The 17,856-nt window shown below is 41.6% G+C and overlaps 1 protein-coding gene across 3 annotated transcripts in view; it reads right to left on the minus strand.

Annotated features, from left to right (window-relative positions):
• The window catches only part of CEP128 (centrosomal protein 128), a 409,764-nt gene that overhangs the window by 54,362 nt on the left and 337,546 nt on the right, over positions 1–17,856 (minus strand). For 2 of the 3 annotated variants that reach the window (XM_054028729.1, XM_054028731.1), the window contains one exon: positions 17,106–17,129. The exons of the other annotated variant lie outside the window; for it this stretch is intronic. In XM_054028729.1, the coding sequence (XP_053884704.1) occupies positions 17,106–17,129 (24 nt within the window). The remainder of the gene's footprint in view (positions 1–17,105; positions 17,130–17,856) is intronic. 3 annotated transcript variants of the gene reach the window in all.

A 17,856-nucleotide genomic window follows, 5' to 3' on the forward strand; every position in this document is an offset into this window, starting at 1 on the left:
CATACCTTTTAAAAAAATGAAAGCTCAGATTCTCATTTTATTATGTGATGCCAGGAGTTGAAACCCTAAACATGTGCCTGTAGTAACTATGTCTTAATCCAGCCCTAATGCTGAGAAAAGCCTTCAAGACAGCATTAAATTTATATATGTTAATTTAAAAAGAAGTTCAATTTATGATCTGAGGTGCATAGAATAACTTGTACAATTCAACATGTATCTCATTTTGAGGCACAGAAGACACCTGTCCCACAAGACCTATGAGGACATTTTGGGGGTGGTGGAATGGAAAGGGCAAAATAAACAAACCAAAGACAGGGAGGAGAACTGCAGTAAAAAGAGAGGCAGCACAAAGAACAGGTCAAAGAGAGGGAGGGAAAGAAGAAAAGAAGGCTGAGCTTTTAGTTGACCCATAGAAGTGGTGCAACAATGGTTTAATAACATTCATAGTAACCTCCATAATATGGATCAAGTGCTGCATTTATATCATTAATGACTACACTCTTCTCTATTAAAAGAGTTTAGAGTTTAGCCACACAGAACAAAATGCTAAAAAGAATGGTGGAAACACCTGACACAGAGGGCAATTAAGTACTGCTAATTATTTCCCAGAAACCAGCAAACTATGTGCCATAATGCATACAAGTAATCCTGAAGAGAGCAATCATGTCTCTCTGCTCATTATTTAGCAGGGAACAGAGGGTACTGATACAGTACACTGATGGTACTGATAAGTGGAAAAAACTCCAATTGTACTGATAGAAGCAGCATCTATGTTAATTTACTTAAAAGCACACTGTTCCATTCAGTGAATTATATTAATCATTTCTGGTTTTAAAATAAAAGATTATTTACTTTTTAAGAGGCATTGTGTTCAGACAGAGAATGATAAAACGAATTACTCATTTTCCATGACTTCATATAAACACTTTGATGTTTAAAGTGTATGTGAACAGTTAATCCTCCTATACTGATGTATTCTCGGTGATAGGCAGCTGTGTGCTATCCCCAGGGACAGATCTAAATCAAAATCAGACACTCTATTTTATTTTTAGTTTCAAAGCCACAGTGATAAACACAAAAATAAATCAAATTGGGTTTGTATATATTCCACCTAAAGTTTGGTTTAATAGCTAAGGCTGTAGCCCACGAAAGCTTATGCTCTAATAAATTTGTTAGTCTCTAAGGTGCCACAAGTACTCCTGTTCTTTTTGCGGATACAGACTAACACGGCTGCTACTCTGAAATAAAACTTTACTGACTGTCACGTATAGTGCTGCTTTCTTTCCTGAGATAGGTAAAACAAGTGACCAATCAGTAGAGTTAGAGTTTTTTTTAAAAAACTAGAAATGACTTAAGTACCAGTTAGTTAATCCCCAAAGACTATCCATAAAAAAGATTAAATGTATCCATAATTTTAAGTGACACCATGTATTTCAGCAGGCAGTTACTTACAACTCACCTAGAAGACATAATGTTAAAGGTGACCCACAAGAGTTTTTTTTAAAATGAACTAAATGTAAAGTTGCATGCTGAATACCTGAATAGCAAAATGCACCTAACACATATGATTTTGAAGGTATCTTTTTTTTTTCCATTTAAAGACCCCTAAGATTGTAGAGTGCCAAATCCAACACGTAAGCTAGCACTATGATGATGTCGTCTCAGATCCATTATGGAACTTGTCTGGATCATAGACCCAGTATAAAATATGCCAGGTAAATGGTGTTTTACTATATGATGTGGTTTTGTAGCTTTCTCATTGCTCCAGATCACAAAGAGTCTAAATTAACTATGGGGATAGGAAAGGTGGGATTTTGCAAAAATACACCACACAATGTAAAGAATTACACTTAAGGTACCTGCACTGCTTATAGGCTAGCTCATGTACCAGACAAGTTCCATGGTAGCTGAGACATGCTATGACCCAGTGACCGATGAGTTTAGGAGGAGCCCACGATGAAAATAAAATATAGTTCACTACACTTTAATTGTCCCTCTTGCTCATCTTAATTGTGGATTTCAGCACAGAATACTACAATTGATTTGAAAAGTGCAGATTACCTTTAAAATGAGTGAAAGAAAGAGCAAGAAAGTGAAGATAAACAACTCTCCACAGAAACTTGTGAAGTTACACAATGTATGAGTTCAACTCGCATTTGTCACAATAGATTGTTTTCATTGAGGCTTAAATGACTTGGAATTTTTGTTACGCAAAAACTGTATTCATGCACATTAAAAACAATGGATCTTTGTTAACATGGGGATCTGAATGAGAAATAACTGGACATGCCAAAAAAAATGAACTTTCAATCTAGACACCAGATGTTTAGCATGGGGTGGACCACATTGTAATTAAGATATCGTCTCACGGACACTTCCCCTCCTATTTGCAATTACATGGACCACCTCCCCTCACATTCATGATCACATAACATCCCTGTGGTAACGACAGGAATTGTTTACATGGAAAAAGTAATATTAGGAATGTATTTCAGGCATTTTGAGCGTTTTAATGCAAACTAGCATTTGGACTTGAGGAGGCGGCAGCACTATATTGGCCAATCATTTCTCTATAATTCACTAGCTAGTGCTTTGTGGACCCACTAGTGGTCCATGGACCACACATTTGGAAAACTCAGTTTAACATAATTTACTAAGATCTGTTCCAATACCCACTGCAGTCAATGGAAATACTTTTGGAAATAATTATTTGAAAGCAAGGAAGAATAATTCAGGGGGGCAGCATGTGTGGAAAGAGCTTGACTCAACACACATACTGCAGGTTTAATAAGGATTTCCAATCATGAGGGACAATCAATTTTTCTGGGTTGTTACTGGCTGAAATCTTTCACTTACAATTTACATTAATATTTTGTACTCTAAAATAATTTAACGGTGGCTCTCAAAGAGCATTACATGCATTAATTAACTGGCTCTCACAGAGAGGGGGGAAAGCATCATTACCCACAATTTAAGGATAATGGAAACTGAAACACAGAGCAGCTATGTGATTAACCCAAGGTTAACACAGCAAATCAGGGGCAGAGCTAGGAGGAAAACTCAGAGGTCCTGACTCAAAGTCTCTCCCATCTTAACCACTAGGTAGCATGAAAAGTGTCTGCAGTTTCACCATTTAATGCAGTTGGTATTTGTGTACTCTTTAGGGTTATGGATTTGATTGTAAAGAGTTAATCTTTATGTATGGGATACGACAGTGAAAATTATCAACACATTAGAAACTTTCTTTATTATTAGATTACATTAAAACTGTTTTTTTTAAACTTTGACAAATCCTCTTTATGGGGTGGTTACTTAAAATAAAATGCTTAAACAAGCATATGAATGGCCTATTTACAAAGCTTATTGGCATATTTGACTACTGTATATGGAAATATGAAGAAAAACATTTCACATACCGAACAAGTAATATTCCTGAAGAAAATCCTATGGACTCAATACAGAGCATCCCCTTTAAGCAGTTCTATAGTATGTGCCATGCCCAATAAACTGCCTCACTGAGGACCATTGTATATCAGCACTTTTGCTTGGTCTCTGAGAAATGAAAGATGATATCTAGAAAAAATTATAGCCCCTGACACTGGAGATTTGTAGATTTCCACTCTCCCTCGAAGGAAACCAAGAACATTTCTTTATATTAATATCTTGCAGCAGGATTCAATCCCTTACACTCTTTAGAGCAAGCTCACATTATCTTCACAAAATCAAAGGACAGCTTCTTACCTGGAGAATGCACTACGTACTGATAGCATTCTGAGCAAGACTATAAAGCACATCATCAAGCCAGGCAGTTAGGCAAGCAGAATGACTACTTATCAGCAACCAAATATGAAGCTGTCATTCTGACCTCCAAACAGTGACTGATTTAATAAAGTTTAACCCTTCTTCGGGCAGATCTACCTTAATTAGTAATCTCTTTTCCATAAGAAGTTCAGCAACGGGTTCAAAGGGTGCAGGTAACAAAAGCCCACAGGTATGTATAAAAAATGTTGACCTTAACGGAGGACTAGAGGTGTGTGTGTGTGTGTGTGTGTGTGTGTGTGTGTGTGTGTGTGTGTGTGTGTGTGTGTGTGTGTGTGTGTGTGTGTGTGTGTGTGAGAGAGAGAGAGAGAGAGAGAGAGAAGAGAATGAAAAGTTACAATTGGGTCATAGGAGCAACAAGAGGAAAACAGTGGAGTAATCTGCTCAACATCTTAGATGTCTATAAACAAATGCAAGGTGTATTGGGAATAAAGAGGAAAACCAAATATTAATACATAAAGTAAATTATGACTTAATTGGCATCACAGAGACTTGGTGGGATAAATCTTATGACTAGAATATTAGTATAGAGGGTTATAGCTTCTTCAGGAAGAACAGGCAGGATAAAAAGAAAGGAGGTGTTGTATTATGCATCATGAATATATACACTTGTTCTGAGGTCCCGGAGAAAGTGAGAGGCAGAGCAGCTGAAAGTCTCTGGTGAAGGAAAAACTGGGGTAACATCATGGTAGGGGTTCACTATAGACCACCAAGTTAGGGGGAGAAGGTGGACGAGGCACTTCTTATTAAATAAGATAACTATCCAAAACATAAGACCTGGTAGTAATGGGAGACTTTATCCAGACATCTGTTGGAAAAGTAATATAGCAAAATGCACAATGTCCAAATAAGTTCTTGGAATGTATTGGTGACATCTTGTTTCAGAAAATGGGGAAAGTACTGTATTTTCTGGCGTATAAGACTACTTTTTAACCCAGGAAAATCTTCTCAAAAGTCGGGGGTCGTCTTATACGCCGGGTGTCGTCTTATAGGGCGGGTGCTGAAACTTCCGAGCCGGACTGGAGAATCTGCGGTCGCTGCATATGGTGGAGGGAGCTCAAAAACAGCCGCGGCCGCATCCCCGCCCGATGACGAGGTGAGGGGGCGCCTCACCGGGAAGGTGTAAGTGAAGGGCGGAGCAAGCTGCAGGCATCCGGGACGCCCGGGGTATGGAAAAAAGATAGAGCGGCGCTGTGCCCAGAAAAACACACCTCTTTCACCCGTCTGGCCCGCCCTTGTATCCTATTACCGTACCTCCTTCTCTGCCTCTCAGATCTCGCTCCTGAGGACTGCAGTGAAGCGGCGCAGGCGCACATGTGCGAGATCTGAGAGGCAGCGAAGGAGGTAATAGGATACAAGGGAGGGCCAGACGGGTGAAAGAGGCGTGTTTGCGCTACCGCTCTGATAGTCTTGGAGACAGGGAGGGCTGGGCAGGCAGGGAGAGCTGACCAATCCAAGCAGGCTTTGTATACAACAACCAGCCAATCGCCGGTAAGGTACATCGCTTGCCGTGATTGGCTGGTTGTTGTATACTGGGTACCACATACAGTACAGCACCAGTATCTGTACCTGTTCATACAGTATAGCACCAGTACATACAGTACAGTATACAAATGTCCAACAGTCAAAACCCCATCATGGCTCCACCAGCAAGAAGAAAGAAATATGAAGCCAGTTTCAAACTTAAAGTTGTAAACTTTGCCATGGAACATAATAACTGCGCTACTGCAAGACAATATGGAGTAACAGAAAAGATGGTTCGGGACTGGAAAGCAAATGAAAAAGCATTAAAGAGTATGCCAAGGGGTAAGTGTGCATTAAGAAGAGGCACTCCACATTGGCCAGAACTCGAAAAACATGTAGCAGACATGGTGAATGAGCATCGCCAAAACGGCTATGTAGTGACATGAAATAAAATACATTTGTTTGCACTTCAGTGGGCCAAATCTAACCCAGATCACAGCAACAGATTTAAGGCCACTGTATCCTGGTGTACTAGATTCATGGGAAGGCATAATATGGTACTGAGGCAAAAGATGAAAATTGCCCCAAAATTACCTGCAGATCTTGATAGCAAAGTAAATAGTTTCCATCAATACGTAATACAACAGCGCACTAAACATGGCTATGCGTTAAGTAGTATTGGAAATATGGATGAAACTCCAATGAATTTTGATATGGTTGGAAATAAAACTGTCCACCAAAAAGGTGAAAAAACCATTTTAATTAAAACAACAGGACATGAGAAGTCCAGTTTTACAGTGGTACTAGGATGCACAGCTGATGGCGCCAAACTGAGACCAATGATTATTTTTAAAAGAAAAACAATGCCGAAATTCAAGTTCCCTGTTGGTTGTTTTGTACATGTGAATGAAAAAGGCTGGCTGGATGAAGAAGGGGTAAAGCTATGGCTTGATAATGTATGGAGCAGGCGACCAGGTGGACTTATTCAAAAATGTAGTCTACTGGTGTGGGATATGTTCAGGGCTCATTTAACTCCCAGCCCCAAGCAAATGCTTGCAAGACTAAACACAGATGCGGCAGTTATTCCTGCAGGATTGACATCGTTGGTACAGCCACTGGATGTGTGCCTAAACAAGCCATTTAAAGATCGCATTCAAGAACAGTGGAATGAATGGATGGTTAGCGGCGAAGTCATTCACAAAAGGAGGAAACATGCGTGCTCCACAGTTGGATGTTTTGTGCAAGTTTGTCATAAAAGCCTGGAATGATATTGATGCAGAAACAGTAATCAAGTCTTTCAAGAAGTGTGGCATATCAAATTCATTAGATGGTATGGAGGACGACTACTTGTGGCAAGATGAAGAGGAAGCCGAAGCTGAGACCACACCATCTGATACGGAATTCGATCCATACGATGACTGCCTTACAAATGTATCACAAGATGTCATTGATGTACTTATGATATCAGATGACGAACAGGAGGATTTTGAAGGCTTTTAAAGGGAAACTGTCACGCCAGCAAAACCTGTAAAAATACCGTAGCTTGCAGTTATGATGGGCTTTGCTAACTCGCCAGGGACTTGCCCGGCACTTGCTCTCTCTCTCTTGTTTGTTATCTTCCTCCTATCATCATCAGTTCCAGTTTGGTTGACAGCTTAGAAAACAAACAGCATGGCAGCTCCCATGGGTTTATTGTCTTATCCTTCCTTTCAGCTTTAGAGTGAATTAGGAAAAGTTTAATCCACTTGCACTGTTTTATGTTTACATGTTTGATGACAAACAGCCTTATGTTTATAAGTGACAGTTTTCCTGCTAAGTACCTGCATGTCATAAGCATTTGAATTAAAATTACCATATTGAAATCAAATCTGATATTTTTTTAATTTTTTTTTTGGTGTGCGTTGGAAGAGGGGTAGTCTTATACGGCGAGTATATCCCAAACTCTATATTTTATCTGGAAAAGTTGGGGGTCGTCTTATACGCCCAGTCGTCTTATACGCCGGAAAATACGGTAACTAGGGAGGGTGCAATTTTAGACTTCCCCATTCTGACTAAAAGGGAAGAATTGGTTGTGAATCTGTAGGATGAAGAAAAATTGGGTGAAAATGATCATAAAATAGTAAATGTAATGGTTCTAAGAAAAGGAAGGAGTGAGCAGAGCAGAAAAAGGACAATGGACTTCAAAAAAAGCAGAATTCAACAAACGCCTAGCAAAAGAAATAAAAGGCAATAAGAAGTAGTACTATAAATACATTAGGAGCAAGAGAAAGATGAAGGAAACTTTGCACTGATAACCAGGTTGCTGCTTTTCAAATTTCTGGATAGGAATCTGAGCTAGGAACGCTGTTGAGGATGCTTATGATCTTGTGGCGTGAGCAGTCAATTTAACTGGTGGTGAAATGCCTGTCAAATCATAACAAGTGCAGATGCAGTAAGTTATCTAAGACAAAATTCTTTGTGAGAAAATTGGAAAATCTTTCATTCTGTCTGCTATTGCAACGAACAGTTGGATGGAATGCCAAAATGGTTTGGTCCTGTCTAAGTAGAACGCTAGTGCTCATCTAACGTCCAATGTGTGTAGACATTGCTTGTCCCTATTTGCATGTGATTTCGGGTGGAAAACAGGAAAATAAATTAACTGATTGTTATGAAAATTTGAAACCACTTCAGAGAAAACGTGGATGAAAGTGTAAGTAAACCTTATCTTTAAAGAAGACTGTACACTGTGGTTCAGATGTGAGGGCACACAGTTCAATGACCCTTATGGAAGAAATTATAGCAATTAGGAAAATCACATTCCAGGAAATGTGTAGTAAGAAGCACATTGCTAAAGGCTCAAATGGTGGTCCCATCAGTTTAAACAAGACCAAGTTCACGTCCCAAGGGGAAACAGGCTCCTTTAATTGAGGGTAAAATCTTTCCAGGCCTTCAAGGTATCTGATTTTCATGTCATTAGAAAAACAGAACAGTTATCCACACAAGGGTGGAAAGCTGATATTGGTGCCAGGGGAACCTTGATAGAGGAAATTGCTAAGCCTTGCTGTTTCGGGTGCAGCACATAGTTAAGTAGGTGTTGGATGGATGAATGCATTGGTCAGCCTCTGGTTTGACAGAGCGAGACAGAGAACTGCTTCCATTTTGGCACGTAGGCAGCCCCGGTGGAGGGCTTTCTGCTACTTAGTAAGACCTGGCAAACTTGCTCCAAGCAAGCCTGTTTTCTGGGATTTAGCCATGGAGTTTCCAGGCCATTAGCTAAAGGGACTGCAGGTTTGGGTGGAGCAGCCAACCGTGGATTTGGGAGATGAGAGTCGGGTGCAATGGTATTGAAATTGGAGATGTCACCAAGGGGTCAAGTATAGTGGAGGACCAGTGTTGGCAGGGTCACGCTGGGGCTATTAATATAACCTGGCTGTGATCCTGCTTGATTTTCAGTAGCACTCGGTGTTTGAGTGGGATTGGTGGAAATTGTAGCAAAGCTTTTCTGTACAGGGTAGCAGGAAGGCATCGGTGATTGAGCCCAGACTGTGGCCTTGCAGAGAACAGAATTGGTGACATATTCTGTTGAACTTGTTTGAAAATAGGTCTATTTGGGGAATTCTCCCTCCATCCCCCACTGGAAAATGCATCTGGCTACATCTGGGCGAAGAGAGCACTTGTGGTGACTTGAAAATGACCTGCTCAGGCAGTCTGCTAGCTTGTTCTGCACCCCTGAAAGGTAAGAGGCCTTGATGTTGATTGAATGGGTTAGCAAAAGTCCCATAGGTGAACCACTTCCTGACAGAGGAGGGATGAGCAAGCTCCTCCCTGCCTGTTGAGGTAAAACATAGCTGCAGTGTTGTTTGTAAGAACAAACAGGTTTCTCCCTCTGACATGACGTAGAAAAGACAGACAGGCAAGATGAATCACCCTCAGTTCTTGGATATTGATATGAAAAGAGAGCTCCCGCAAGGTCCAAAGACACTGAATTCAGAGGGGCCCCTGGTGAGCCCCCACCCTAACGCGATGAGTCTGAGACCAGACTCGTTTATGGTTGAGGGCAGATGAAGGGAACACCCACACAATCATTGAGAGGATCTAACCACCAATTAAATGAAACCAGAACTTAAGAAGGTACCGTGAGCGCAGTGTCCAGATGAAGACGGCTTGCTAGTACACTGAGTCCAGCCATGTTTGGGGGATCTGAGGTGCAGTCTCACATGTTGTATTACATATGTGCATAAAGCAATGTGTCCTAGGAACCTCATACAGTTTTGGGCTGTTGTGATTGGATGAAACTTGAGATGTGTCACTAATGATCTGATAGATTGGAATCTTGACTCTGGGAGAAACACTCTGACCTGGGTAGAGTCCAACACTACCCCTATAAACTCTATCCTCTGTAACAGGCAAAGGGTAGACTTGTCTGCATTGATCAATAGGCCTGAGACCTTGAATGTTGACTAAAATGAGAACAACACTGGATATCACTTGGATCAGCCCATGATTAGCCAGTTGTCCAGGTAAGGGTAGACCTGCACTCCTAGTCTCCTCAGAAATGCTGCTACACAGCCATGCATTGTGTGAACACCTGAGATGCTGCAGAGAGGCCAAACAAAAGCACTGTGATCTCGTAATTCAAATGCTTCACTACAAACCTGAGGAACTTTCTGTGTCCTTCATATATTGACACATGAAAGTAAGCGTCTCTAAAATCGAGGCTGGCATACCCCGGATCCAGAGAGGGAATGATGGATGCCAGGGTGACCATGCAAAACTTTATCTTTTTGAGATCGTTGTTGAGCTGACACAGGTCTAGGATAGGTCTGAGACCTCCCTTTGCTTCTAGGATTAGGAAGTACTGGGAGTAGAAACCCTTCCCTCTTAAATTCTGTGGAACCACCTCTATGGCTCCCACCTGAAAGAGCGATTGAATGTCTGGAACCAGAAGTTCTTCACACAAGGGGGCCCTGAAGAGGGAAAGGGAGGGAGGGTGGGAATAAAATGTAGAAATAAACCAGATAATGTATCCCACTTCTACAGTGCTCAGCACCCAAAGGTCTGTGGTGATACAGGACCAAGCACTGAGGAAATGGGAAAGTGGTTTGCAAATAAAGGAAAATGGGGTTTGGCATCTTGGGAACTGGTATGACATCCTCAAGAGTCCCATCATAATGCCTGCTTAGAACCCCCTAGATGTCTAGGTGGACCAGGCATTGATATAGAGGTAGAAGGAGGATTAAGCCTATGCCTATCACCTCTACTCAGTTTCCTCTGCAGGTCCTGTTGGACAACAGGAACAGAATACCGGAGGGATTGCAGAGGCCTGAAGTGGTTCCTGGAAGAGGCTGGGGTATACAACCCAAGGGACGTTATTGTTTCCCTTGAGTTCTTTAACCCACAGAGCTTAGGGTCAGTCTGCGCCAAAAAGGAGGAGGATCTTCAAAGGGAAGATCCTGCACAGTATGTTGGACTACCTGCGGGAGCCCAGAGAACTGCAACCAGAAGCTCCTAGGCATGGCCACAGACCTGGCAGTCAAGTCAGCCATATCCAGAGCAGCTTGCATTGAGGCCCTTGCCACCAAGTTTCCTTCACCCACTAGTGAGGAGAACTCCTGCCTACCATCTGCTGGCAGCATGTCTTTAAATTTTAGCATAGAGTCCCATATGTTAAAGTCTTACCTGCCCAAATGTGCTTGCTGGTTTGCAACCCTGAGTTGCAACCCCCCGGTCGAATAAATTTCCCTATCAAACCAGTTTAGCTTTTTTGAGTCTTTTGATTTTGGGGTTGTGCCTTGATGTCCCTGCCTTTTCCCCTCATTAGCACCCAAAAATGCCAGGAATCCCAGGGGGCAGGATGGGAGTAAAAGAACTAATAACCTTGGGTGGGTGCACAATACTAGCATTTGTCCCTTTTGAAGTGGGTGTAAGGGATGCAAAGGTCTGTCACAACACTTTAACTAGGTCCATAGAGGCAGAGTCACTCTGGGAGGACTGGCAGAGGCTAAAATATTGACCAGGCAGCGAGAGGATTCTTTTACCTCTTCCACTTGTAGTCCCCAAACTTAAAGCAACCATCTTTAACTATTCTTGGTGTGCCTTATAGTCATCTGGGGGAGGCGACATGACCCCTTCTGAGACCACCTCATCAAGGGAAGAGGAAGAGGAGGCCAGCACTGGCTGCAGATGCTCTTCCTTCATTTCTTGATCTGCCAGGTCCTGCTGAGCCAGCTCTTGATATTCGATATGAGGTTTGGTACCAGAATCAGGAACAGTTGCTGTCCGGTGAGTAAGAGCCACACGCCTTTCCAAGGCAATCAAATAGAAGAGCCTGGAATTGGATCTGGAAACAGGGGGAAAGAGGGATTTCCAAAAGGCTATGGGACAGATGGCAGTGACTTCCTGGCCAACCACTCTATGGCATTCCTGTGACAGAATCTGTGGGAAGGATGGAAACATCTGGAGGAGGAGTAGCAAGAACAGCTCTGAGCACGAGAAATGTAGGACTCAACTTCCTGCTCAGAAGAAGATGACTCTCCTTCCGTTCACCATGGAGGCGCAATTCCAGATGATGCCTATGTGGAGAGGCCTGCAGAGAAGTAAGCATTGTGGAGTTTCCTTTTGACAGTACCAAAGAGTGAGCTATCAGGGGTACATGAGACTGGGATGGTACTGAGAGCTGTAGTGATCTTGTTGGTTCTCCCATGCCCTCCAGCACCGATAGCATCAACACTAGGGTCAGGATGTCCCTAGCAGCTGCAAATGCCTATGGTATGATTGGTAGTGAGATCGTGTTGGTACGGTGCAGTGCCACAGATGTGGAAGGTGCTCCTTCTGGCTACTCAGTCAACGGTACTTTCCTACATGTTGGGGTCAATGGTGCTTTCTTCTGTGGTACCAAGCAGGGGTGTGCTTAGACTTAGACCACACACTACTCTTAACCCCATAACTAGCAGTCTTTAGTGCCGGGATCTCCCCCTTTCTGCACTCTGCTTCTTATGCCTCTTCTTAGGCACTGGGGATGGTGACAGGACTCATGCATGGTAGGAGGTGCACTCCTTACTGAGTGCCGCACTCCTTACACCCAGTCTTGAGTCTGATCGACATGGCTCAGATAGATGTCTGAGGGATGCTCTATGAGTAGAAACTTTAGCCTGGCTTCATAATCTTTCCTCATGTGGGGCTTAAAGTCCCCGAAAATTTGACAATGTTCTCTGATCTGAGCTTCCCTGAGGCATTTAAAGCAACTTGAGCACAGATAGCTCACAGCCTTATTGCAGGAAATGTAGGGCTTGAAGCCCGATGACTGAGGCATCCCGTGGTAGTGGGAATCAAATGAAACCATCAGATGAACTAAACACTAATAAACTTACTAATACTAAACTATTTAAAATAAAATATGAGCGGATACAGTCCACTGAGAGTACTTGCAGAAGCAAGGAGAGCAGTTCCAGTGACCATCACAGGCAGTAAGAAGGAATTGAGGGGACTCAGGTTGGCTGGGCCTTTATACCGATCCCAGCGGCAGCAGAGGGCACTCAAGCCACCCCGATGAGTACCACTAAGGGAAAAATTTCTGGTGACTGTGCATGGGGGCGCGCACACCAAGAGTAGAATGCACATGTGCAATTACTTGAAGGAGGGCAACCAAGAGGACCCATGGAATTATAGACCAGTTAGTCTAACTTCAATACCTGGAAAGATACTGGATCAAATTAAACAACAATCAGTCTACAACCACCTAGAAGATAAGAGGATAAGTAATAGCCAACATGGATTTGTCAAGAACAACTCATACTAAACCAACCTAATTTTCTTTTTTAATAGGGTATTGGCCTAGTGGATGGGGGAAGCTGTAGAGGTGATAGATCTTGATTTTAATAAGGTTTTTGACAAAGTGCTTATGAGAACATCAGTTGGGAAACTAGGGAAATGTGGTCTAGATGAAATTACTATATGATGGATACATAACTGGTTGAAAAATGAGCTTAACTTGAAGCAAGGGAGGTTTAGGGTAGGTATTACAAAAAACTTTCTAACTGTAAGGATAGTTAAGCACTGGAATGGGCTTCTAAGAGAGGCTGTGGAATCCCTGTCATTGGTGGATCTTAAGAACAGGTTAGACTAGGTATACTTGGTCTTGCCTCAGTATTGGGGACTGGACTAGATGACCTCTTGAGGTCCCTTCCAGCTGTATATTTATATGATTCTATATAATGCCTTCTAGTGCCACTATGTTCAAACATTTTTTATTACATGGACAGTAAAACACTACTTTTCTCAGGTTATGCTGGGCCATATATTTGGCCTTCAAGGTCTCAACACAAGCATATTAATTTTCCCAACTAAAAATATTAGCTGATTATCTCACATTATTTTAAAATACAAAAATGGATCTATATTTTAAGAACAGAAAACTAGCAATACGCTACTCCAGAATAAGGAGTACAAATTTGTATATAATTTTATGATGATGTGCAATGTTTAAGGGAAGTAGAGTTGGGGGGAAAACTTTGAATAGAAAAATTTTATTTTGCAGAGTCTATGTATGTAAACTAGATACTATAGATGAGTACTGTTTAAGGTATCCTTATAAATCTGTTATGGTAAGCTTTTCAATCCTAATTTTTTTCAATGCAGTAAAGGGGTAAGGAACAGGAAATAAGAGATAGCTGGGACAGAGGGTCATCGTAAGGTGCTGGAGGCAAAAGTGTGTCACTGAGCAATAAAAGGAGGCGGAGCAGCAAAACAGGGGTGGGTGAAAACTATTGAGAGGGCTAGGTTAGTAGCGAACTGAAGGACAAGGGAAGAGATATCGAAGAGGTTAGAGAACCAGAAGGGCATTTTGGCAAGAGCAGTAGCCTATATGAGAGGAAAAGACAGGAGTAAGGAATATAAATAAACAGCTGGAGAGGGAGATAAGGACCTGGAGGAAAGAGGCATTTGGGAGACCAAACTGCAGGGAAACGTAACAGGGAATGCTTCTGGCAGTGGTAGCTGCAGCAGCTGCCCACCAAAGGTCTGGGGAGAAAGGAAGGAAGTAGGGAATCTTGGGCAAGGATTGTACCCCTGGCTAGAGGAAGTGACATGCTAGCTAGTTGATGAAAGGAAAGGAAAGGAAAGGAAAGGAAAGGAAAGGAAAGGAAAGGGTGAGGCACTCAGGGTGGTGGAGCTTTGAGTTCCCCTCCTTATCATATTTGTAACATCAAAAGACTGCCTGGTTCCAGAGGCACTACAAACCCTTTGATGTGAGAGCAGTTCTGGCATAACACTACAGTAGCACACCAAAAAGGGAGGGGGCTATTAACTCTCAGATTAAAGAGTTCCTAAATGCTCAATGACATGTAGAACGATAGCCAAGAAACAGGCATGAGAGTGAATTTCCTAGTACTATATGACACGCCAAGATTTGAAAATATTGCGGGGCCCTCTAAATTTCAGGGGTTGGAGATGGTCACAAGATCCTTCTCTGATGCATTGTGATCCTTGTCTCCCTTTCAGTGTTACCGCTGGAAGGGGAGATTGAGCAGAGAATTGACTCCACTCTAGTCCTCCTAATGGAGAAAAAGAGTAGAGCATCTCTTGAGTTTCTAAGTCTGTTCAAGGAATCAAGGAGAAATTTGCCTTACTGATGCTTAAAGCCTTAACTTTCATGCACGCGGAATATAATTTAAAACAAAACACAAAAAACACTAATTCTGAAAAAGGAAGTCCATATATAAAACCATTTCATAACATTCAGAATCAGTCAGTGATACTGGTATAAATCTATAGAGTTACTCTACATTTATACCACTGTAAAGGAGAGAAGAAACAGTTCCTAGGAGTCTGAACCAAGCTAACAAGAGTCAAGAATTCAGAGTAACTTTTTCCTCAACTCTCATGTTTTCTGTTGATGAGCATTAGAACAGCAGGCTATAATAGACATCAAAGGAGATGTAACACATTGGTCCAATGGGGTAAACTAAGGAAGAGTTAATCTCAAATAGAATTTTCTGGTCTTTCATTTAAGTCAGACTGATCGTGTCAAGGTAACATAGGGCCAAATCCTATAACTTTTTAAATGATAGTTTTGCTTAAGAAAGGACTAAATCATTTGACCTACACTATTTTGTATGCAACAGTACATTTTAGCATGCAGATATTTTATGAATGAACAAAATATAATGGCTGATGCTAAGAAATTTATTATTTGACAAATGTACTGCTTGGTTTTTAAATCACATTTGAAAGATTTTTTTTTTTTTTAAATTAGGGATAGTGAATAATCAAGAGATTTGTTTCAAATGGCACCCAGCACAGAAGTCAAGACTTCTAGCAGGCATGAAGTTAGAGGATGTGTTTATCTGGTTATTTTTCTTAGAAGGAGGAGGAAGTTCCAAGGCAAACACAAGTGTGACTATTGATTAACATGATTGTCCTGCATAGCAGAGAAAAATGTATTTTTCCATATACCTTGTTGATTGTAAGAATATATTAAACTGTTACCATGGGTTTACCTGGAATAAACTGACACATTACTCAATTTGTTATTGGATCTTTTTGATTAGAGAACATTGCTATAAAATATTTGTGCAGATGGAACTTTTGGAGAATTTAGCTGCAAAGTTCTACCAACTCTCTACTGCAGTGGTTCTCAACCAATTAAACATTGTGGGCCACATATGTGTTACCTGGGATGCAGGTTGAGAACCACAGCACTTCCCCAACCCCTCCAACCTTTTATGCCCAGCGCCCCCAGACCAGAGATCCCTCCACAAAGTGGGGCCAGGAGCGGAGCCCTGGTGGATGGGTTGGGCAGCAGGGACCCTTTACCCTGTTGTGCGGGGCCAGGCATCAGCCCTGACCTGACCCCGCTGCTAACCCTGACCCCGACCCTTGCTGTGTGGGGCTGTGCGGCAGCCCTGACACTGGATGCTGGTGTGCAGGGCAGGGTGGCAGCCTGGACCCCGCAGCCAGCCTCATGGCAGCCCCTGGCAGTCCTGGACCCCGCCACCTTTTAGCACACAGCTGGGCTGCAGCTGTGTGCTAAGTGGGCCACATGCGGCCCGCGAACCACTGTTCTAGTGGTTTTTTTAAAAAGACTTATAACTTGGCCAAATTTGGGCAGATTTTCATGGGGTGTCCCATGGCTGGGCTCTGGGGGAAGGGGGCATGAATGTCTGATCTCCCCGGTTAGGCTTGAGGGTGCGGGGAGGGGGCAGAAAAACAGGAACTCAGTTGTCGTAGGGGTTTCTTTAACTCTCTACTCAGGGGAATTTTGTGTGTGTCTGTATTGTTACAGACATAGCTGCTGACAGGTACAGTATTTTGAAATAAATTACCAAAATGATTGAAACTGGCATGATTACATAATGTTATTTTGACCAACAAAATATGAAGAATTTTGCAGAATTTTAAAATATTGCCTACAGAATTTTAAATTTTTTGGCGCAGAATTCCCCCAAAAGTATTAATTGAAATGTACTTGCTCACTTCATCCGTCCAAGTACAGAATTGCTGGTAAAGAGATACTAATGTATACTTTACATTAAACTTAAGCAAATTAAACAAATTCAATAAATGGCAATGTTTATCTAATTAGTATTTATAGAGCTCTGACCTTTAAAATATGCTAGGCTTTACCAACATATTGCCATTAAATGACCTCATCCCAATGTCCTGCTAGTTGCTAATTTCACCTATTCTTTGGTTCATTTTTGTCAATTGGCAAACAAAAACTTCTTGGAAGTTGGGGTAGTGTTTGGAAAAGTTCTTTCACACATCCTGGACCTTTTCCCTTTTGGGACTATATGAAAATCTGTTTAAGAACTAGAATTGGTTTGAAAAGAAAAAGAGAAACTTACTGTTTCTAAGACCATGATACGCTCCTGCAAATAAAGCAGAATACATAATTAGAAAGTAAAGAGAACAAATAAAAAACAAGTTGAACATGATGAAAGGGCTTCATTTTGTCTTTGCTGGTATTAGCACATACAACATTTTGTACAAAGACTTATTACATAGGAACACAAGAATTGCCATACTTGATCAGGCCAGTTGCGCATTTAGTTCAGGATCTTGTCTTTAGCAGTTGCTTCAGTGGAAGGTGAAAGAAACCCTGAAGAAAACAGTTATGAAAGAACTTGCCAAAAAGGAAGGTTTCTTCTGATCCCCTATTAGGAGTCTGGCTTCTGCCCTGAAGCAGGAGATACAATATCACTTACAATTTTTTGAAGTATTTATCATGACTTTGAATATTTTTTTAACCATGTAAATGTCCAATCCTTTTTTGAATCCTGATAAATTCTTGGCCTCCATGGCAATAAGTTCCGTTGTCTAAATGCATGTTACATGAAGTATTTCCTCTTTGCCATCTTTTAATTTAATTGGATGCCTTCTTGTTCTTGACCTTGCATCATATGAAATTGTAAAAAGAAGTTCCTATCTACATTATCTGTACCATTCATTATTTTATATATTATATTTATCGTGCCCTTTCTTATTCCTCTCTTCTCTAAGATAAATTGTTTCAATCATTCCAAACTCTTCATGTGAGAGTTTCTCCATGCACCAACTCATTTTCATAGCCTCTAAGCACCCCACTGCATTTCTGTT

Source organism: Malaclemys terrapin, chromosome 4 (genome assembly GCF_027887155.1).
Source record: "Malaclemys terrapin pileata isolate rMalTer1 chromosome 4, rMalTer1.hap1, whole genome shotgun sequence".
Classification (NCBI taxonomy): domain Eukaryota; kingdom Metazoa; phylum Chordata; order Testudines; family Emydidae; genus Malaclemys; species Malaclemys terrapin.